The following is a 24,911-nucleotide window of genomic DNA, read 5'->3' on the forward strand; positions in this document are numbered from 1 at the left end:
TGCATCCTCGCCGTCCTCTCTGGTGAAACATCCATCAAAATCAGACAAGATAGATCAATTTTTGTTAATGTTTGAAGAGGTCCGTACCACATTGCTTTATGTTAGACTGATTGTGTGCTACAGATTGCCCTAAGGAATGAGGTTGGTTAGACACAAACACAGGAGTGTCCATTGAAGATGAAAGGGAATTCTCAGGATCTAGTAAGAAAAAAAAATATTATGCTAAAGTAGCCACGAAATAAACATGCACTGAGGCCCAAACTTCACAAGGGTAACAGTCTATCAATACAATAACTTACATAGTGGCAACCAAATTTCTCTGCTAGCCTAATTGTTTGCATTTTTTTCACTGCTTCATATCAGTGCAATGCTACTGGGTGTAGCAGAGATTCTTATTAACACAATGTGAGGGAAATAAGTCAGTCTCATTTTGCCAAAAACTTATTTTCTGTGAAGAAAACAACTTACTGCACAAAATAAGGAGCTGCTTAGAACTGAAATTGCAACGGTCATTTGCATTGGTGCTGAATACAGATTTTTTTTTCCAGTTAGGGCTGTGCGACTGCTCTGGATTATTAAGCTGAAACAATCATCTGCTTTAACACAATTCAGTGCAATGTTCTTTGTGTTTCTATTCTGTTTCGAGGTGCATGACTAAAACTTTATTTTACCTAATCTTTGTCATATTTCACTTATACAGTAGCAAATTTTTGTTTCAAGCCACAGCTACTACTCTGAGACAAAAATTAAGATAAAACCCTGTTAGAAAGAATCTGTGATATATGATTCTATGAACACCTGCAATTGAAAGAAGCCTGGAACTGTCAATAAACTGATTTCAAAAGACTTACCTGTTTAATGCTTTTAAAAGTCCAATATTTCCTCTTTACCATACAAATCTTTTAGCCACTCAGTGAAGTCAAAATAGAGCACTTGATCATGATAATCCCAACCTGTCATGGACAACAGCATCTCTCATGGCACCACACTCAAAATGCTTGAAACAAACCTGGAAGACAAAGATATTCTTACATTTTTATTGAAATATACTCAACTGTGTCCCAGGATGAGGAAACATGAGCACTTAATTGATGAATACATTATAAAGGAGTGAGTACAAAGCCATAAATATCACCTGGTAAATTTCAATACTAGAGACTGTGAAGCTCACATTCCAGGGAAACCGTTTTTGCTGAGTGTATGCAGCTCTGTTGTACCTATTGACCAATTAAAACTGCCAGGATTAAAAACCAGTAGTTATCTTTTTTTAAAATTGCAGTTTTTCATACATAGACCTGTAAGTCCTTTTCCATATGAATTTCGAAAGGAAGATCACATTCTGAATGGAAAAGAATCTTATCTGAGAAAGGTTTCAGTAAAATTATAGTTAGTTGTTCCATGAGAGCTTCTCTGAGTACCATTCTTACAGTATCTTTAATAGAAAATGTTACCTGTAAATGGATATGATGCAAACCCACACCAATCGCATGCTCTTCCTTTCACTAAGAAAAGGCATGCAGACAAGTAAAGTATTCTTGAGGGAACTGGAAGATGGAGTTGCCAAGCCACCAGCCATCATATTTCAGAAGTCATGGCAGTCCAGTGAAGTTCCCACTAACTGGAAAAGGGGAAACATAATCCCTATTTTTAAGAAGTGAGAAAAGGAAGATCCAGGGAACTACAGGCCATTCAGTCTCACCTGTGTCTGGCAAGATCATGGAGCAGATCCTCCTGGAAACTCTGCTAAGGCACAGGGAATATAAGGAGGTGATTGGTGACAGCCAACGTGGCTTCACTAAGGGCAAATAGTGCCTGAAAAATTTGGTGACCTTCTATGAAGTGGTGACAGCATTGGTGGATAAAGGAAGAGCAACTGATGTCATCTACCTGTACTTGTGCAAAGCATGTGACACTATCCCATGCGACATCCTTGTCTCTAAATTGAAGAGATGTGGATTTGATGGATGGACTACTTGGTGGATAAGGAATTGGCTGCATAGCCATACTCAAAGAGTCGTGGTCAACAGTTCGATGTACAAGCAGAGACCAGTGACAAGTGGTGTTCCTCAGTGGTCAGTACTGGGACCTGTGCTGTTTGACATCTTTGCCAGTGACATGGACAGTGGGATTGAGTGCACTCAATCAAGTTTGCCAGCAATACCAAGTGGTGTGGTCGACACTCTGGAGGGAAGGGATGCCACCCAGAGGGACCTGGACTGGTTTGAGAGGTGGGCTCATGCAAACCTCATAAAGTTCAACAGGGCCAAGTGCAAGGTCCTGCACATGGGTCAGGGCATTCCCAAGCACAAATACAGGCTGGGTGGAGAATGGATTGAGAGAAGCCCTGAGGAGAAGGACTTGGGGGTATTGGTTGATGAGAAGATCAACATGACCCAGCAATGTGCGCTTGCAGCCCAGAGAGCCAACTGTCTCCTGGGATGCATCAAAAGAAGTGTGGCCAGCAGGGCGAGGGGGGTGATTCTGTCCCCCTACTCTGCTCTGGTGAGACCCTACCTGGGGTACTGCGTCCAGCTTTGGAATCCTCAGCACAAGAAGGACATGGACCTGTTGGAGAGAGTCCAGAGGAGGGCCACAAACATGATCAGAGGGCTGGAGCACCTCTCCTATGAAAAAAAATGCACAGATATCGTGGGGAATACCAGATTGTGGCCATCTCATCCAGAAGATACACTGATCTTGGCCCTTAGGAGGCTGAACATGTCATTTCCGTCCCTGATTATGTTAAAAAAGTGACTGAGCACTGCTCCTAAATGTCTCCAAATTTCTGGATGTTTCCTACCTTTCCCACTGATAGGAATGGCTCCTTCTCAAGTGTTGCATATATTTGGGTTTTTTAGTAGGCAGAAGAAAAATGTGTGCACAGATGTATTTATAAAAATAAAATATTCTAACCAAATTCAGAAATACCTTAAGTATAATGCCAGTACTTTTCTTGTCTAACTTTGCAAAGTATTTCACTGCTGGGTTAACAAAAGTATGACTTCTCAACAAATCAAATTTATTGGACTGCACCAACTGAGCTAAAACCAGTGGGTCAAAAGAGAAACTGCTATTCAACCTCCACCAGTCATTAGCAGTTTTTCTAAAAGTTACACAAACAGAAGGTATTTCTAAAAAAGGGACGAGATTGCACTTAGTCCAGTTTTAATGTGGGAGTTCAGTGCATCTGAGGCACATTGCATCACCATGAAAAACAAAGTTTCCAAGTGCACAAAATATATCATACCTTCCATGACTTCAAATGTGAGAGCAACCATGTCCAGAATTTTAGGAATGTACCTGTCTAAATGATCAGGAATCACAGTTCTGATCTCATCACACACCAGGTCAGATGAAGTCAGGAAATGTGAAAGGTTAGCGGAATATGCTTTGAAAATCCACTGAATACCTTGCATTGAGATATTAATGGATCCTTTTCATCCAATCCAGTGCATGCGAATAAGTCACTGACTGATGTCTGTTTCTCCATGATCAGATGTAGAACAGAATTTTAGAGAGACAGAGGAAGGAACACACTAATATGTTTCAGAATAAATCTACTAGTAAACTCAAAATACACAAGAAGGGTGTTTTTTCTTTGGTTGTGATTTCCATAGCAACATCTCTGATGGGGCAGCAAGAAAGTTTTCCCCAGAAAAGTAATATCATAGACACATGAAGAAGTCTAAAGAAAAAGGAAAGCTTTTATGAATATCTTCCAGAAAGACAATGGAAAAGTTTTATCTAATTGTAAATTTCTCAGAGTATGTCATAGTGTATGGCCAAAATTAAATACTCCAGATATTCCTCTAAATTTGCATGATATTTTTGCGTTTTACAGTATAAAGAGAGCAATCAGCTAAAATTCCAGATTTAGATGCACCAGGATTTGTATGAACAAACTAAACAACTTTGATCTTTAATGCAACTGAGAAAGAGAGAAGGTAATATGATCAAGGGATAAATCAGCTGGATAAAGGTCAAGATCTCCAGAAACTAGAATTTGCTAATAACATAGGCAGGGGGCATTCCCGAGTCAGAATAAGGGAAACTGGGCTGAAAGGAAGGCAGAATATATGGATTTAGTTATTAAGATGAGAATTTATGCCTGATCTCGGCTAATCACTTCTGTGAAGAAAGGGAAATCTCCTTAAAACTGGGACAACTTGGAGTAGAAAAAAAAGCAAGGAACAGTACCTAAGCCAATGAGGTCTACTTGTCTTTAAATACCAGTGATGGAAGAACAGGCAAAAGTACTGCAAATATGCTAACCCAAATCCACACATCTGTGCTGACAAAGGGAGATCACCTGTTAGTTCACAGCACCACAGAACAAGATTCTTCCTTCAGAATGCTCCAAAGCCTCCGTTCACCCTACCTGAGTGTGAAAGCTGGAGTGGAGGATGAAACATGGGTCAGTGCTTTAAAGAGTGTATGCTCACCTACAGAAAGAGACAAAGAATATGGAGAAGACTATGTACAAGGCAATCACTGGGTGAAAGACGTCAACAGAATTTAAGAATGAAAAGTCAAACATGTGGCAAGTAGTGGCTTTGCATGTTCTCCTATAAATAACTTAGCTTTGGAGACAGAGTAGAAAAAAAATAATGTGAGAGAAAAGCTGTGTTTGATAAGCTCTCCTGTTGTGCTAGTTTTGGCTGGAATAGAGTTAATTTTCTTCATAGTAACTAGTAAGGGGCTATGTTTTGGATTTGTGCTGACAAAAGTGTTGATAATACAGGGCTGTATTAGCTACTGCTGAGCAGTGCTTAAACAGAGGCACGGCCTTCCTGCTCCTCACACCGCCCCGCCAGTGAGTAGGCTGGGGGTGCACAAGAAGCTGGGAGGGGACACAGCCAGGACAGCTGACCCCAACTGAGCAAAGGTATATTCCATGCCATAAAACATCATACTCAGAAATATAAAGCCGGCAGAAGAAGAAGGAAGGGGGAACCTTTTGTCTTCCCAGGTAACTGTTATGCGTGATGGAGCCCTGCTTTCCTGGAGATGGCTGAACACCTGCCTGCCCATGAGAAGCAGTGAATGAATTCCTTCTTTTGCTTTGCTTCCTGCGTGGCTTTTGCTTTACCTGTTAAACTGTCTTTATCTCAACCCACAAGTTTTCTCACTTTTACCCTTCCAATTCTCCCCCCATCGCACCAGAGGGGAGTGAGTGAGCGACTGTGTGGTGCTTAGTTGCCAGCCAGGGTTAAACCACGACACCTGTCAATCCCGTTTCATAGGCCAGATCCACCATGAAAATCATCAGGCAGCAAGAAGGTAGTAACACAAAATTCAGTAGGAATAAAGGAGAAGGTGAGATCTGTGGAGAAAACTCAAGTGTTGGGGAAGGAAGACTGAGCAACAAAGACCAACAATTTGAGAAGAATTCAATACGACTTACACAAAATAAATTTAATTAAGATTCAATACAGAGTGGAGGAGTGAGTAGAAAAATTGAGCAAACTATCTATGATGTCATTTGTGTGTATAGTGCCTGGGATTTATTTATAAGAAAACCACTGGCCAATCATGGGACACAAATTTTGTGCTGATATCCCAGATGCTGAAAATAAGTTGATAGACTCCTCAACAACGTATAACTTTCCAGAAAAGGAAAAGCTCAACACTGATAATAGCCACTGCTTGCCAGTAATTTTTATCTCAGTATCCATGCCAGAGCTTTGGATCAGGAAAGTTCATAAATAAAATTAGATTACTGTGAACAGTAAAATCAAAACAGTTAGTTGATTATTTAGAAATTATTTTGCTTGTCATCTTCTGAAGAGTTCTTGCAGCAGACACATTTGTGTCCACTCTCTGTTTTTTTCCGAACTTTTTTGGGAAAAAGCTGATTTACTTTCATTGACCATCTCCTCTAAGCTCATTGCCACATGCAGAAATCAAATAAAGGTGGTAGGAGGCCTTGATAGATGAACTCCTGACTAAAAGCAAACATAAAAAAGAAGAATGCAGGAGGTGGAAGAAGAGACACTATCAGAGGGTGCAGGAATATGATTAGGACAGCCAAAGCCCATCTGGAGTTGAATCTGTCAGGGAATGTAAAGGGCAACAAGAAAGGCTTCTACAAGTAGATCAGCAATAAATGGAAGAGACTAGGGAATGTGTAGGCATACCTCCAAATAGGGAAGGGGCTATCATGACAATGGACACAGAAAAGCCTGACTTGGTGCCTTCTTTGTCTCATTCTCTATTGGCAAGAGGAGCCTTCAGGAATTCCAGGCTCCTGAGACCAGAGGGAATGCCTGGAGCAATGACGACTTGCCCTTGGTGGAGGACCATCATGTTTGGGAACATCCAAAAAGCCTAGCCATATACAAGTCTAAGGGGCATGACAGGATGCTTCCAGGAGAGGTTCCTGAGGAGCATAAGAATGTAAATATCACCCTTAGTTTCAAGATGGGTAAGAAGAAGTATCTAGGGAACTACAGGCAGAAGAAGCAAATAATCCTGGAAATCTTTTCCAAACACATAAAGGATAAGAAGTTGATGGGGAGTAGTTGCCATAGATTTAGAATCATAAAATCATAGAATGGATTAGGTTGGAAGGGACCTTAAGGATCATCTAGTTCCAAACCCCCTGCCATGGGCAGGGACACTTCCCACTAGACCAGGTTACTCAAAGCCCCATCAATCCTGGCCATCCATCCAGCTGGGGCATCCACAGCTTCTCTGGGAAACCTCTTCCAGTGTCTCACCACCCTCACAGTAAAAAATTTCTTCCTAATCTAAATCTACTCTCTTTCAGTTTAAAACCATTACACCTCGTCCTATCGCTGCATTCCCTGATCAAGAGTCCCTCCCCATCTTTCCTGTAGGCTCCCTTTAGGTACTGAAAGGCTGCTGTAAGGTGTCCCCAGAGCCTTCTTTTCTCCAGGCTGAACAACCCCATCTTTCTCAGCTTGTCTTCATAGGAGAGGTGCTCCAGCCCTCGGATCATCCTGGTGGTCCTCCTCTGGACCTGCCCAACAGGTCCATGTCCTTCTTATGCTGGGGCCCCTAGCGATGAACACAGTACTCCAGGTGGGGTCTCACCAAAGCAGAGTAGAGGGGCAGAATCACCTCCCTCGACCTGCTGGCCACGCTTCTTTTGATGCAGCCCAGGATGCAGCTGGTTTTCTGGGCTGCAAGCGCACGTTGCTGGGTCATGTTGATCTTCTCATCAACCAACACCCCCAAGTTCTTCTCCTCAGAGCTGCTCTCAATCCGTCCTCTGCTCAGCCTGTATTTGTGCTTGGGATTGCCCTGACCCATGCGCAGGACTTGGCCTTGTTGAACTTCATGAGGACTCACACCATGCAAGTGTACCACTTTCATGGAGTAGACGCTAGCAAAAAGCACTTTATTTTTTATTAACACTTCTTTTGTTCACTTCAGTAACTCAACCACATCACAGTCAGTGACCCACTGCAGTACTGTGCAAAAAATACACAGTCAAACTGAGATGTTTCTGACTTAGTAAGACATTTACTGTACCGAGAAATTTGAATGTAGCAGCTGGAGTTACAGAGGTGGCAGCCAGGTATGATCAGCACAGAACCACATCCTGCCCCTGCTGCAAAACCCATGATAGCGCCACGGGTTCATCTTCTGCTGCCAGCAACCAACTTTCAAAGCCACCTTCAGATTTTTATGGCACTTCAAAGAAAACTTCAAGTTTTATACCACTTTTAATTAGAGCACATAGAGTGCACCAGGTTCTCAAGTTTTTAATCATATAAGCTTTGTGAATTTATTAGCAAGACAGCAGAGATCACGAGAAAAGGAATTAGGGTATTTGCAATCCTTTTGCTACTTCTGTCCAAATGATGATTGTTACATGCCAAGACACTCCAAGGGTTCAGCATTACCATGTTACAGTAGCTCCTGTACTCTTAAATCAAAGGTTAAAGGCTTAAATCAAAATCAGAGTGCAGGCGCTGTAAAAAGGTTGGGGAAAAATATTTACGAAGGCAAAACTGTGCTTAACAACCTGATCATATTCTGTGATGAGATGATGATCCTGGTGGATGAAGCAAAGCAGTGGATGCTGATTACCTCAAGTTTGTTAAGGTTTTAATCACTATGTTCCATAATATCCTCATGTGCAAACGGACAAAGAATGAGTTAGATAAGTCCGTATCAAGACAGACTGAAAATTGTCTAAACTACTGGTCTCAGAGGATTGTGATCAGTGGCCCAAAGTCCAGGAGGCCATTGACTAGTGGTTCACCTCAGGGGTGGATACTCCTGCCAACACTGTTTAAATCATTTGTGAAAACCTGGACAATGGGAAGAGTGCACCCTCAGTAATCTGAAGATGATACAAAAGAGGAAGGAGTGGTTAATACATCAGATGGATGTGCTGTCATTTTGATGGCCCTTAACAGGCTGGAGTAACAGGTCAACAGGAACCTCACGAAGTTCAACAAAGGGAAATGCAAAACCCTGCACCTGGAGAGGAACGACACACCCAGCACCAGGATATGGTAGGGGTTGACTGGCTAGAAAGCAGCTCTGCAGAGAAGAACTTGGAGTTCTGGTGAGACAAGCTGACCATAAGCCAGGTGCCCTTGCAGCAAAGAATGGGGGCTGCATCAGGAGGGGTGTTGCCTGCAGGCTGAGGAAGCTGGTCCTTCCCCTCTGCTCAGACCTATTGAGAAATACCTGGAGTCCTGGGCCCAGCTATGCCCTCTCCAGTACAGGAGAGACATGGACATACCAGAGCAACTCCAGCACAGGGCCACAAAGGTGATGGACCGGAGCATCTCTCAGTGGCTGACAGAGCTGGGACTCTTCAGCTTGGAGAAAAAAATGCTCAGGGGGATCTTATCAATTTGTATGAAGAAGGTGGAGTTAAACTCTTTTCAGTGGTGCCCTGTGGCAAGGCAAGAGGCAACAACCACAGGCTGAAATACATGAAATTCTGTTTGAACATAAGAAAACAATTTTTACTGTGAGGTTGTTTGAACACTGGAGTAAGTTGCTCAGGAGCCTGTGGAGTCTCCATCCTTGGAGATATTAAAAACCTGACTCTACATGGTCCTAAGCAACCTACATTAGCTGATCCTGCTTTGAGCAGGGGCATTGAACTACACTACCTCCAGAGATGCCTACCATCCTCAAACATTCTGTGATTCTGTGAAATCTTATAAAATGTTGAAAGAATTAAAAAAAAATCATCAACAGCTTTTTGCTTACTTCACAGTACCTTGAGACATATCAGTGTAATCTGTTTTATAATAGCATATAGTTTTATAGCAGTAGAAGAAAGCATATTTTGTCTCTACTGTGCTAAGACTGTTTTTAGTGCAATAATATTAGCTGTGACTCTTGAAGTCACAGACATTCAGCAAAACTGGCATTTAAATAAAGAATCTTCACAAGAAGAACATGCCACTGTATCTAACCCCCCAGAACCCTATTTAAGTAGACAGGTTTAATATTTAACATCAATTTAATTCTCTACTTGTTCATTTTTACCATTACTGCAGTCCAATTTTTGAAAGTGAACTGAGGTAATAACACTGGAGAGACAGTAAAGCTAAAGTCTGGAGAATACTTTTAAAAGCACAGTCCCACAGAAAAAATACCTAACAGTGTGCTACTTAACAGAAGCTAGTTGAGTCAAACAAGCAAAGCACTCACAACAAGCCTACACCTTCTGTTGCATTTCCACCATTGCAAAAACAGAATTCATAAATGAAGGGGTTACGTTTTTCCCTCTCTTTGTTCAGTTATGTGTGACTGAAGCAGAACCCAATTTCCCCACATTGAGAGACTTTATGATATTACTGGTGACAGTAGTCTGCCTTGTCTCTGCTCCTCCAGAGCTTAGACTCTGCAATGGCCTGAAATCCTGCTCAGGTCTGAGAATTACACTGCTAATTGCAGTATTAGCATTTTGCCAGTCTCGTTTTGCAATGTCATGACAATACCTACATCTCAAACAAGAAAGAAATAAGGAATGTGGGAAACTGCTCTTTGGCTGGTTCTGTATAATCTGTGGGGAGATACCCATCGCTCCCTCTGTTATTTATCATAATTTTTTCAAGAGTGTTAATGGAAAAAGAGGACAGCAGAAGAGGAGCTTCTTGCTGTACCACACCACATAAATGCACGAGACACTAACTAACCCAAGGGTTTACCATTTAAATCAAGAGCACAGGAAAAGGATGGGGAAAGAGCCGGTGGGGAGAAAAGAACACATGCAATGAATGTAATATCATTCTGATGACTTTTCTTAAATGCTGGTACTGGATTTTCAGTCCTTTCAGTGAGATTTTGATGGAGGTGATTCCAGAGGTAGCAAAAAAACAAAGCATGTGAAAAGATGATGGAACAGAGAGTGGGAACTTTCAGAAAAGAAATTCAAGTTATGGTGCCATCCGAATCTCTCCTTATAGGTTTAGGGGACTTCTGAAGCTATGGTTTAGGGTGAAACAAAATTCAGGGTTGAACTGATATATATTTACTGGTGGTTATAGTATATGTGTGCTCACAGATCAGTTTCTAACATCAGCTGTAAATGTTTTGCTTCATGTAACGGCTGTGACACATCCCAGTTCCACTGGAGCTACTGCATAAACAGAAGTTCTGAACATGGACATTTATTATTTCTGATGATGATGATAGGCCTACCAGAAGACACCTGGAAACGTACATATTAAGAACAGGAGAGACCTTTGTCAGTAAACCTAGCATGGGCTGGGGAGGGCAGGGACACCTCAAAAGCCTTTTCAGGCCTTGAAGAGTGGAAGCATGTGAGCAAGTGTACCTGCAGGATAACAGGGCAATATAAGAAACACCAAATAATTCACTGGTTAGTTCTCCAACTGCATGCATGTGTGCTTTCTAATCTCTGTAGCTTCTCAATTACAGTGCACAAGAAACCACAAACAAGAATGAGGACCACCAGCAGCCATAAAATCAAGCACTAAAAAAAGAGAGGATATTTTTGATTTCAAAATTCCTGCATTCTTATTTGCTATCTAATTTCTTAGTTTCTAAAATTCTATTTCTTCTTTTTCTATTTTTTTTTCTCTCAATAGTCTTGGATCTAGAGCCTTATTTCGTATAAAATGGAAAGCTGAAGTTCTAAAATAATGAGTTGCAGGAACTCAAGCTTTGATACACATTCTGCCAAAACTGGGTTCAATAAAGAAAGGCTTAATAAAATAATGCAGAGATTGTGCTATGTTTTTCTTTCTTTTTCAGATTTCGTGATTTAAGTGTAGAAGTCACTAAAGAGCACAAAACTTGTGAATCCATGAATCAGTTAAACCTGTTCCATCCATGTAAGAATGGTGAGATATATGACCGGTGATCAACTTGCCATGGTCAACCAAAAGAACAATATATACATCCCAGATCTTCCATGTAGAAAAAAAAGTCCTACAATTTGCAAACATAAGAATAAAACCATTTCATTTTTAACTCCCTTGCAACATAACTGCAAACAGTAACACAAGACATATTCAGATCAAGTTGTTTTACTAAGGAAAGTATAAATAATGTACCTTAAGACTTAGTGGGTCCAAGTCCTGGAGACGATCACTGCACCTTTGGAAATAAAATTCACCTGTTAAAACATTGTAACTAACTTAATTTAGGATAAAAATTCCTGTTATCTGATTTTTTTTACTTAGCACAGTTTGCAATGTTCTTTAGTACCAAGCAGCATACTCCTTTCTGACTTAAAACTAGCTTCAAGAGATGAGTGTAATTTGTTCAGTCCCTCAGTTCCTCTTTTGAGGATTCCGAGGAGAAGGTCCACTGTAATATACACTCCCACCCACTCCAGCCTGCCAGGCTGGATTTCAGCTCATTTTGTATTACAAAGCCTAGCAAGAAATCTTTCTAAAGCAACTATATTATGAAGCAGGAATCAACAATATTTTGTACTCCCTCTGCAGCACTGGTTACTGCAGCAGCAGTTAGCCAAGAAACAGTTCAAAAATAAATACCAATCTTACAGATGACAGAAAATAACACACTAGCACCAACCTCTTACTCAGCTTTTTTGGAATGAAGGGGAATATAATGACCGGACTTCTCCTTGTTTACCAATACTGGTGTCAGCACATTGGAAAAAGCATTATAGACAGAGCACTGGGAACAGTTTATTTTCCTCAGGAACACATTGATAAGTCTTTTCTCATTCTACCTTCTTTTATTTGCACATATTATGTGAAAGACATCATACTTTTTCATACTCTATTGTGGAAGAATCTCTGGAGCAGATCCTTTGCTCCTCTACATCTAGAATGATTTGAGAAAAGTGATAGCAATTTATAGTGTTTGAGGATCTCGCCCTTTGAGTTCAAGACATCAAAGCCCTCTTGACAAATAGACAATTCTAGCATATTTTTCTGAGAGATTAGGAAGAAGCTTACTCCTTTGGTAGCCTGTCCTTGACATCCCTCGTTCACCTCTACATATATATTTATAAATATATACCTATATTTATGTATACATACAAACCTATATATATATATACAGACCCATATATATATGTCTATAGCATTGACCTACATTTTTTTAAATACTGCCTGAAAATATTTGTTTATTCTGCACCCCTTTGAAAATGTCCTAATTCATAAAACTTTGGAATTGTTACATCTAATTTTCTGGAAGTGTCAAATTACCTGTCACCCTTGAAATATGAGAGAGTACTGTACTGTTATTATAGAATCATAGAATGGTTTAGGTTGGAAAGGACCTTGAAGATCATCGAGTTCCAACCTCCCTGCCATAGGCAGGAACACCTCTCACTAAACCCAGTTGCCCAAGACCATGTCCAGCCTGGCCTTGAACACCTCCAGGGATGGGGCCTCAACAACCTCTCTGGGCAACCTCTTCCAGTGCCTTACCACCCTCAAAGTGAAAAACTTCTTCCTAATGTTAAATGTGAACCTGCCCTCTTGCAGTTTAAAGCCATTCCCCCTCGTCCTATCACTACATGCCCTAGTAAAAAGTCCTTCCCCAGCTCTCCTGTAGGTCCCCTTTAGGTACTGGAAGACCGCAATAAGATCTCCCCGGAGCCTTCTCTTCTCCAGGCTGAACAGCCCCAACTCTTTCAGCCTCTCCTCATAGGAGAGGTGCTCCAGCCCTTGGATCATCCTCGTGGCTCTCCTCTGGACACGCTCCAGCAGGTCCATGTCCTTCTTCTGTTGGGGACTCCAGAGCTGGATGCAGTACTCCAGGTGGGGTCTCACGAGAGTGCAGTAGAGGGGCAGAATCACCTCCCTTGACCTGCTGGTCACACTTCTGCTGATGCAGCCCAGGATACAGTTGGCATTCTGGGCTGTGATTGCACATTGCTGGCTCGTGTTGAGCTTCTCATCAATCAGCACACCCAGGTCCTTCTCCTCAGGGCTGCTCTCCAGCCATTCCCCGCCGAGCCTCTATTTGTGCTTGGGATTGCCCCGAGCCAGATGTAGGACCTTGCACTTGGCCTTGCTGAACTGCATGCGGTTGGCTTGGGCCCACCTCTCCAGCCTGTCCAGGTCCCTCTGGATGGCATCCCTCACCTCCAGTGTGTTATTCTAATACACAGCTTACCTTATTAAAATATAAATGGTACAACTACCTTATTCATCTTCATTTCACAGGTTTAACTGCTTTATAGCAAAATACACAGCTCACAGGGATCATCCAAGATATGTCCTTTAGGTTCATGTCATTAAATGATCTCTGTAGGAACCATCACAGTGGTGTAAGAATCAAAGTAACTTTGTCTCAACAGCTGTTGCTTTATTGGCTAGCACAAAGACAAGCGTATTTCTCCACCTTCAACAACCAGACTTGCAAGTCCCTTGTGAGGGCTCAAAAGGCAATCTGAAAAGCTTGCATACTGAATCTGGCCAGATATAGGAGGTTTGCAGATTTGCACTATACGTGATTCAAGATTAATCTTCCATAAAATTCCAGATCCTACCTTATGTCATTCCCAAATCTGAAGTCTTCAGTTTATTAGATAACCCCTGAAACTCACAAAGCTGATCTCGAAAAGAATATGTTTCTTAGGTAGCTAACTCAGAAATAAATTATATATTTGTGTCTCAATAAAATGCTTATTAGCGGCAAGTTCTGATTTTTTTGGTGTAGTGAAATTAAATTTTTCTTTTTAAGTATATACTTGTGTGTACAGATCAACACACCAACATTTATTTCATTTTAAAGACACTGCAACTTCTGAGAAACATTTTCAACAACAGTATCCTGCAGATAAGACAGTAAATTTAGACAAATATTTTTACAGGAAAAAAACTTATGAAATTTTAGAAAAGTGATATTTAGCAAAAAAACAAACAAACAAACAAACTTGGCTGATTTGCATTCATGAACTTGAAAGTATATCTGAAACAAATTCATTAATGTCAGGGAAGTATATCTTCCTTCTAAGTGGAATGATTTGAGAAAACATACTGAGAGTTGTGACAACAGTAAGAAAAATGCCCTCCTTAAAGTAAGGACAGCTATAAAAATTAGAAAGCATTTATAGAATATAACTTTTTAGCTGTAATTCATACTTAATAGTGTATGTCTTTAACTACTACCTCATAAACAGAGAATTTAGTATGTCATCAAACTTCTTCCCACTACTGCTGTACGTTACAGACTTCTTATTTTAAGTCCATATTCCCAAAGAGATCTTTATCAATTCTTTTGCTGCTGTTTTTTTTTCAAAAAAAATCCACAACTCCTACTTCATGATATTATCTACAAAATGCTTTCCAAGCTTTCAGAACTAACACTGCAATGGTGGTTTAGACTTCAGCTGATGTAGCACCTAATGCTAAAAAAATGCTAGTTTTGTTTGTATCCAGCTGAAGTCAATGGAGATGAAGATTACCAGGGACCTCACAACTCTTGCTTCTTAAACTCCCATTACCTCATTTTTGACAAGAATGGATTTCTGTTTGACACGACCACATTGAACTCAGGGCTATCAGCTCTAATAATCACTGATGTGAAAGTAGCTTACATCCTTCAGTGATGACTACATTACATTTCTCTAAGGCACATCACTTGTTAAAATTTGCATATATTCTGAAATATTTATTTGATTAAAAAAACCCAAACCTTCATACACTTAAAACAGAACAATCTCACAATAGCCCAACATATTTCATGCACCTAGTCAATTTATTTTGTCTCAAGAATTAATCAATTCACTCTTTGGCACAGTTTAGTCAAAGGCAAAAATAAAAATCCTGATTTCTAGAACCAGTAGAAAAACACATGTATCAACAAATAAGGAGGTGGGATTAATTTACCCTGAGGAGTTCTGTTCATAGTCTGTCACTGGATTTTCCTCTGTCTGCTAATAATGACCAAATACCTCCTTGGAACAAAATTATGCCAATGACGGCATAATGAGAGCGCTTATTGTCATTGGCAGAACAAAGGGCAAAAAATCAGCTTTGCTGAATCATAAAGCACCCAAAGTATGACTGTTCACTTGGTTAAAGGTTTTCCAGATCTCATCTGTCTGAAAGGAAGACCGTAGAAGAAAGCCCAGCTCAAAGTCATGTTTTTTTGAAAGTGTCTACCTAAATCATTAAATGGCTTCAAATAACTGAGATACAGGGGGGGGTGGGGGAGTGGGGGTGCACGGCAGAAATAAATCCTATATTATTTGGCCCTCGGTAGAAAGTTTTGTCAAGTACTGTCAGGTTAAAGTTCTAGTGTCCTCATACTTTGAAGAAGACTTCATATCTGCTGAAAGAGAAGCCTTTTTGCCACAAAAATGCCATTTTGCGGAGCCTCTGAAAATCCAGCAAATGTGGTCAAGTTACAAGAACTGTGTTTACACCCAGAGCGTATAGAGTGAAGGGAACATTCAAACTGTAGCTGCTCAGCATTGGTAATTTGTGGCCAAGGAATGACGGGGCACGGAAGGCAAGAAGGCTCAACTGCAGAAGGGGTTGAACCAGCTGGACGCAAGAACGACAGCGACAGAAGGAGTGTCCATAAGGGAGTGGCGTTCCCCTCAGTGATGAGACAAGACATGCAGCAGTGTTGTCTTGTAGCAATCAACCAGTTGTGGTAGGCGAGTGCTTCGGGGCCACCTTTGGGTGGCAGAGCCAGGCTGGGGGATGGAGCCCAGGCTGGGCTAAGGCTCATGGGATCGGCGCTCGTGCAAGTGCACATAAGGAATTTGTTCGTGTCGCACCTTTGCAGACTCCCCGTAGAACTGCTTATGGTGCAAGGACTCTGTCCAATGCATTGTGCATTAAAGCTTTTATATTTAAGTGCAAGCATGTGTTTAATTCACTTCAAGGGATGCAATAAAACTTCCCCTACAAGAGACTTGGAAGTTAGTGGTTAAAAACATCCAGATTCTTTCTGCAGAATTGCCTGGATGATAAACATGAGATTTCCACACAGAAGATGGGTTTGTCTCAACCACAGTTACAACATAAAAGTTTTTTTTTCTTTGATGATGCAGCTCTTGGCAGTTTCAGACAAACTACACGTCTCTGCTGGGATGTTCTGTGAATATTTATAAAACATTTTGGACTGAAATGCCTCATAGAAGAACAAAATACAATGTGTACTGAGGTATGTAGGTAGTATGTATCCTATTATATGAAACAGCAGAATAACATGAATTTCTTTTAGCATAACCTATAGGCCCTGCTTTCTACACTGAAAACAATGGAGAATCACCCAGTCCAAAAGAGTCAGCTGAGTGATCCATAAAAATAAATTTCCTTAACTGAAAACAATTAGGAATGTAATAACGAAGGCACAGTTCTCACAATAACTAAGGGATAATTACTGAGCTTGTTTTGTGACTGATGAACAAAGACTTTGAAAGGAAATTTAATCTCTGATTTCTTATCATATAGTTAGATGCCAAATGAGATCACATAATTACAGATGAATTAATTTCTATCCTCATTTTATACATAATCATGTTTTGCATGCTGATTACAAAAGCAAGAAAAAACAGAATCTTGGGTGTTTTTTTCATGGAATGGCAGTGGGGATTCACTTTTAGCACACAAAGGCAGATACGCTTGTGCAGCTATAGGAAAATGAACATTAATCAGCCCCAATCAACCCATCTACATCCATGGGAAAAATCTGCAGGAAGTTAAAGCACGCATTGCCAGGGCCTTTTATCAGGAATCAACCTCATCACAGCCACAGAAGGAATGCAGTGCTGGCAGGATGTGCTACAGGAAGGTGTGTAACCAACAGATCCCCATCCTGGCCACATCACATACCTTTTCATACTGCCCCGCTTTACATAGCATTAGTTCTTTTTTTTGTCTACCCATACAACAGCCTCCATCACTTCTTTGTTCTTAGTGGCTTAGTCTCATTCTTCAGTGACAGCTGTTTCTCATATTTTAAAGAGCTTTGAAGTGATACTGTCGTTCTTTATCTGCACAGTTCCAGACATGAGGTTAAGAACAATGCCACTAACATACCACTATACAGGGAACAAGAAAAATGCTATGTTCATCTACCTTCACGCCAACTAAAAATTCGATCTTTCGCCAAGAAAAAAAGACTATGCTTAGTCCATGGTATGCTGGAGATGGATTTCTTCTGAGTTAATTATAGCACTAATACAGAAAAGCCAAGACTCACCTTAATGCTGGCAACTTTGTATTTATATCAAGGTAATGGAAAATGAAAGCAGTGAACCTTATGTAACATTGAAAACAGATCAATAATATTAGCAGACAACGAAGGTAAAGTAGAGCCCGTGAGAATGACAGTACACATTTTGAAATTCACTCCTTTATCAACACGTGGTATGCCATTGCGAACAATTATGGGATGGGAATTTTTTGAGAAAGACTGAAATTTTACTTAATTTTACTGAATTTCTCTGCAAGTGAAAAGTTGTCCCAGTCAGAGCCACAGAAGAATAGAGTACCAAAAAGGGAAGCAGGCTGATTTTAATTTCGTTGCCCAGATTCTGCACAGTGCTAGTGTGACTGCTCACCAGCACACACGCAGCATCACATTTCAGCAACTTCAGAGCAATGCATTTAGGGAGGATAAAGGCCGTGAAGGTGCCCCTTATAGACTACAAGCTTCTCCCTTTAGCTCTTCATAAAAAGTCCCCAGGAGCTTGCAGCAAAGTGTAAGAAGGAAGGGCTGTGCATGTGTGTGAAGGAGCTGCCCTAGGTAGAAAATGCTTTTCTGCCATTCTGCTCTCAGTGTCAGAGCCAAGATCTCATTGCTAGAATCAGATTTGCATGATGCTCTGTAGTAGAAACTGTTTCTGACGGTGCCTGTTTTCTCCTTATATTTTGGCTTTTAAATAAAATGAAATAAACCCAAGCCAATTTCTAGAACCTTCTCCTCATGCAGTATTGCGGACAACACAATACCATCATGAATAACATCTACTATAAAGACTTTTTCATACTAGCCCTCAGCTAACCTAATTTTGAGAATGTTTTTATTGGAGTAATTTAACTGTAACTGAAATCACCTAATTGAACCAAGAATTTTGAGCAGGGGTACAAATATATTTCTGAAAGCTACAGCTTCCTACATATCCTAAGTTGTGGCAAATAAAGATGAGGAACCACAAAATAAGTGTGCGGCCAAAAATGCAATTAACAAAAGGTTATTTGAAGTGGCAAGTTATAACAATTCCCCACTGACCTTTAATTTACACCTTCTTCTAACACCTTACAGTAGGCCAGTTTAAACTGTTCAAAAGGAACCCACTGTACCTTTCTCTCCTCCTTTAATATCACCGCAGAATTCACTTCATTTGGATTACTTGCTGGCGGGTGTGACTGGCAGAAGAAGTAAAATCTGCTATTTATGTTGCAAGCAAAAATACTGCCATAGTCATCCCAATACTCTCAAATGGAGATATTCCTGTTGCTTACTGATTTACATCATTCAAGAGCTATTTTTTTTATCAGTAAAGCTCCCAAGAGCCATAGATAGGATATCTTTGCAATTCTGTCTCTACAAGTGCTGTCAGAAACACATCCTGCTCAGTTACACCTGAGCTTGACAGGCACCAACACATATTTTGAGGTTGTAACATTTACTAAATCTACCTGTGATAAGATTTTACAGTAAGCACGTATCTCCTCATGATACGCAAAAAACCCACAACAAATGACTTGATGGATTAAGGTGCATCCAGTTTGAGAGTTATTAAAGCAGGATGAAGACAATGCCCTCCAGGACTTGGTTATGAGAACAACTGTTTCAGCACTGTGTATCAGCGTGCAGTGGGGCTAATGTTCCAATCCTCCCTCCCAAAGAACACACGCAGCAATTACATCAACAATAACTCTGCCATTCTCAGGTTTTCTGAAAACCTTATTCACTAAAAACTTAGTGAAAACTCACTTAGAGAGAGCTAAGTTTCAAATTCTTTTCACAGCAAAGAGCTCAAATAATGCCTGAAAGGATTATCGGCATCCTACCTGTGCTCCTTCAGGCTGGGTTCAAGTGGGTATTATTAGCAAAGTCATTAGTAAAGACTACCAGGGAATAATGATCCTATTGAACAATAATTTTTGAGGCTCCATAGTTTGTTTTTCATTCTACTTTAGAATGAAAAGCAACGCTGTCTGAATATTCTTTTTCAAAGCAGAGCTGAAGTCTATATTGAGTACGAGTGGGAATTTTGCCTAGCTGGAATTGCGTATGTGTGTCAATCAACAGACTGACAGCTGGATGACAGCCTCAGTGTAAGTTGTTTAATGCAGTCTGACTCTAAATAGTTTTGCTGACTCATCTAGATCAGCCTGTCCACTTCTTATCTCTCCAAATCAACAGAAGAGGGATATGAATATGGGTTACTCAAATCTCAGCAATTTTACTTTTGCTCCTTTTTGGACCCGCTCAATACAGTTGGATTCATCCTAATATAGCTTACGAAGAAACAGGAATAACAGTTCTAATAGTGTTGTACCTCAGAGGATATAAATAAGAGTACCTGTACTGAAGGCAGTTTAGACTAGCTGAAAATGTAGCTAAAATTTTTAACATGGACTATACTGAGAGCATCAAAGAAAAAAGAATAAGTACTTCCTGTCCTGATACCTTCCATTTTCACACACAATTATGAATAAATATCTATTCTCTGCTTTTTTTAAATCTTTCTTATATCTGCAAATACTCCGTTAATTCATGAGAAATACACACATAAGATTTTTCTTGGGAGAAGAAAGATAATATGAAGCTATATGTTAGGAAAGACTGCAGCAGGCAAACTGAGCTAAAATCAGGCACCAAGTGATAAAATAGAGTTACCTTTATTTTTACTTACTGTCCTCATTCAGTGCTTAATGTAACAGTATCTTTGCAGGAAACAAGCTATTTTACAATCAGTATGTTTTATTGAGCACAGAACAAAGAACTGAGAATTGCTGAATATGAATCTCAGCTTTGTTTCTTCTCACATAACTTTGACCAAAACACACTTTTCTTTCCTTCAATATCATATTAAAAACACATGTTGCCTTACCGAGAGCCTCTTCTGTGGCAGAGCATTAGATGCCGGTGCCAATGGGGAGATGAAATCCAACCTATTTCCCAGCTGTTCTCATAATGAGGAAGACTTGGGGCAGGGGCATATGAAATGCATGAGGTAGGTATAGGAGAGGTCTTTGTAAATAGACATGTTTAGTCTGGTTTAGAAAAAGGAGCTTGTCAGATAATCCCCTTACTTGCGATTCTTAGAACAGATCATATGAGGCTCTTAAGATGCAGCCATACCATTAATTTGAACCCCAGGAAATTTAAATCTAGGTTGACATACCTTCCCCACCCAACTCCAAACCAAGTAAAGCACGTGCAGATATCACAATCACACTTTTTATTTTCATAGTGCTTCAAATTCATACAATGTTATCTAAGTGAAAAGAGATATTTGAAAGCAAATTTGATAATTCTGAATAATTGTGGTGGTGCAGTCTTTCTCCTCCCCCCCCCCCGCCAATCTTAGGTCTCTATGGTACTTGGCGTAATGTCCTCCCTGCCTGGGCCACATAAGAATACACTGGACCAGAATGTAATATGATGGTCTAACATGAAAGAAAGAAAAGGTGGAGAGCAATGGACCAAGAACACAATAGTGTGCCTGGTCCCCATGGCTCCTACCACTTAAAGATAATAACTGTAATCGATCACTCCTGACAGCACACAGATCGTGGCCACAGAGAGGGGGGTATCACGACCACAAGTTCTAGCAAGTCCTGGGTGCACGTAAGCATGGAAAGTACCGAAATACTCCATGGTCCAAGCTGGGCTGGAATGGAAAAGTACCTGATGAAAGTCAGTTATCTTGGATCCTACAAGTAGTGATTCCAGTAAAGACCCTTTGAGTAATTCTGGATCACAGATAACTGTGGCCAGTATCTCCCCTGCTGTGACACCGCTCAGGCAAAACACCTTGAGGACTAGAAGGCCAGGGCAAGATAATCCTTCTTGAGCGTCAATCATCGCCTGTTGAGGAATGCCGATATATCGTGAGTATTTACTCTAATTCGAGAAAGGCTAACCTTTCTTCTATCCACCTCTCCACTTATATGTTTATGATAAATATACAGTAGCTTTAAGGATCTTCTTCCATTTGTCCGTGCACACGTGGGAGTGGAAAAGGGTACCCGCCAGCTCACTAGAGTCGTGCGACATTAAGACATCTTTGATCTCAGCGGTTATAGACTGGGGTATATGTATGCGTGCATGTGTGCATATATTCTTTTCTTACATGCATATGCATTAATTTAAGATCGGTGCTTTTGTTCATGTGTACATGTATTGATTTGGGATACTTTATAGTAAGTTAGTGTGAATCCTGTCATCTTCTAATTCATAATTAAGTAGCTATTTAGTTATTTTGTTAAGTTACTCTGTAAACCTTTAAACCAGTTATTGATTAAGTGCTGCTAAGATTCAACATCTTGACTTATCTGAAATTATTAAAAAATTTTGTATCACTGCTTAATCATGACTGTGTCAAATACTTCCATCTGCGACAATAATAAACAACATTTCACCCCCAGATTCCCAGAAGATCAATGACTGGCTCTGAGCCTGGTGCTACTGGCAGGGCTTTGGGTTCTTTGACCATGGCTTGATTTACAGAACACCAGATCTGCTGGTAACAGGTGGGAAAATCCGATCTCACAGGGGGAAAAAGGTTCTAGGACTAGAGTTAGAAGGGCTCATTGAGAGAGCTTTAAACTAGATTGAAAGGGGGATGAGGATGTAACTGGGCTCGATAGAGAGGTGCATGGCTGTAGTAGCCCAGCATTTGTGGGGCAGAATGCTAGTATTTCTGAGAATCAGAAGTCCTACCACCCCTCAAGGCAAAATCTACACACTGAAATGTCTCTCTGAAACACTTATGCACCAATGCACGCAGCATGGTGAACAAACAAGAATTAGAGGTCTGTGTGCGGTCACGGGGCCACCATCTCATTGCAATTATTGAGGCATGGTGGGATAGCTCACGTGACTGGAACACCATCATGGACAGCTATGTTCTCTTTAGGAAAGATAGGCCAGTAAGGTGACTTGGCAGAGTTGCTCTTTCTGTGAGAGAGCAACTGGAATCTATTGAGCTCTCCCTGCGGGTGGATGAAGAGCAAGTTGAGAGCTTGTGGGTAAGGATCAAGAGTTAGGGTAGCATGACAGACACTGGTGTGGGTGTTTATTACAGGCCACCTGATCAGGATGGGGAAGTTGATAAGGACTTCTACAGACAGGTGAGAATCACCTCACAATCACAGGCCTTGGTTCTCATGGGGGACTTCAGTCACCCTGATATCTGCTGGGAAGGCCACATAGCGTGTACAGCTCAAGACGTTGGTTGATGATAACTTTTAGACTCAGGTGGTAGAGGACCCCACAAGGAGAGGTGTACTACTGGACCTAGTACTGACAAAGAGGGACTGGTGGAGGACATTAAAGTTGGGGGCAGCCTTAGCTGTAGTGATCATGAGAAGACAGAGTTCAAGATTAAGCGCAGTATGCACAAAACAACAAGTAGGATTGCAGCCTTGGACTTCAGGAGGGATAACTTTGATCTCTTCAAGAAACTACTCAGAGAAACCCCATGGGTTAGGGCTCTAGAGGGTATGATTGATACCTAAGTATCACTTCCCCCAAGCTCAGGATCAGTGCATCCCCAAAAGCAAGGAATCAGGCAAGGGAAGCAGACGGCCTGCATGGTTGAACAGGGAGCTTCTGAAAAAGCTCAAGTGGAAGAAGGAAGTTGACAGTATATGGAAGAAGGGACTGACCACTTCCGAAGAGTACAGGAATGCTGTCAGAGTATGCAGGGATGAAACAAGGAAAGCCAAGGCCACCTTAGAATTAAATCTGGCAAGGGATGTCAAGGTCAACAGGAAGAGATTCCTCAAGTGCATCTGAGGCAAAAGGAAAAATGGGGAAAATGTGGACCCACTGTTGAATGAGACAGGTGTCATGGTGACAGATGATGCAGAGAAGGCGGAATGCTAGATGATTTTGTTGCTTCAGTCTTTACTGCTTGGGCCAGCCCTTGGGAATCCCAGATTTTGCAAGTGACAGAAAGTCTGGAGAAGGAAGGAAGAATTTCCCTTGGTTGAAGAAGAACAAGTTAGAGATCAATTCAGTAAACTGGATACTCACAAGTCCATAGGGCCTGATAAGATTCACCTGCGAGTGCTGAGGGAGCTGGTGGAAGTCATTGCTGGGCCGCTCTCGATCATATTTGATAGGTCCTGGAGAACAGGTGATGTGCCTGAGGACTGGAGGAAAGCCAATGTCACTCCAGTCTACAAAAAGGGCAAGAAGGATGACCCGGGAAACTACAGACCGGTCAGCCTCACCTCCATCCCCGGAAAGATGATGGAACAGCTTATTCTGGGTGTCATCTCCAAGCATATGGAGGAAAAGAAGGTTATCAGAAGTAGTCAACATGGATTCACCAAGGGGAAGTCATGTCTGACTAATCTGGTAGCCTTCTACGATGGCGTCACTGAAGGGGTGGATGAGGAGAGGGCAGTGGATGTTGTCTACCTTGACTTCAGCAAGGCTTTCAACACTGTCTCCCACATCATCCTCACAGGCAAGCTTAGGAAGTGTGGGTTAGATGAATGGGCAGTGGGGTTGATTGAACAGTGGCTGGCAGAGAGTTGTGACAGTTGTATTATCAGAGAGTTGTGATTAGCGGCACAGAGTCTAGTTGCAGGTCTGTAACAAGTGGTGTTCCCCAGGGGTCAGTACTGGGTCCAGTCCTGTTCAATATATTCATCAATGATCTGGATGAAGGGATAGAGTGTGCCATCAGCAAGTTTGCTGATGACACTAAACTGAGTGGAGTGGCTGACAGGCCGGAAGGCTGTGCCGCCATACAGCGTGACCTGGACAGGCTGGAGAGTTGGGCAGAGAGAAACCTTATGAAATTCAACAAGGGCAAGTGTAGGGTCCTGCACCTGGGGAGGAATAACCCCATGCACCATTACAGGTTGGGGGCTGACCTCCTGGAGAGCAGCTCTGTGGAAAGGGACCTGGAAGTCCTGGTGGACAACAGGATGACCATGAGCCAGCAATGTGCCCTGGTGGCCAAGAAGGCCAATGGCATCCTGGGGTGCATCAAGAAGAGTGTGGCCAGCAGGTCAAGGGAGGTCATCCTCCCCCTCTACTCTGCCCTGATGAGGCCGCATCTGGAGTACCATGTCCAGTTCTAGGCTCCCCAGTTCAAGAAGGACAGGGAACTGCTGGAGAGGGCTCAGCAAAGGGCTACAAAGATGATTAGGGGACTGGAGCAGCTTTCTTATGAGGAAAGTATGAGGGACTTGGGTCTTTTTAGTCTAAAGACTGAGGGGGAATCTTATTAATGCTTATACTTAAAGGGAGGGTGCCAGGGGGATGGGAATAGTCTTTTTTCGGTGGTGCCCAGTGATAGGACAAGA

The 24,911-nt window shown here is 41.4% G+C and overlaps 1 protein-coding gene across 1 annotated transcript in view; it reads right to left on the reverse strand.

The window, feature by feature from the left end:
- LINGO2 (leucine rich repeat and Ig domain containing 2) overlaps nucleotides 1-941 on the reverse strand; it is a gene marked incomplete at its 3' end in the record, with an annotated part of 163,225 nt that extends 162,284 nt beyond the window's left edge. The window contains exon 1 of the mRNA XM_082497576.1: nucleotides 852-941. Within this exon, the coding sequence (XP_082353702.1) occupies nucleotides 852-893 (42 nt within the window). The 5' untranslated portion in view covers nucleotides 894-941. The remainder of the gene's footprint in view (nucleotides 1-851) is intronic.
- Nucleotides 942-24,911: the final 23,970 nt, after the last annotated feature.

This window comes from Vanellus vanellus (genome assembly GCF_965231255.1).
Source record: "Vanellus vanellus genome assembly, chromosome: Z".
Lineage (NCBI taxonomy): Eukaryota > Metazoa > Chordata > Aves > Charadriiformes > Charadriidae > Vanellus > Vanellus vanellus.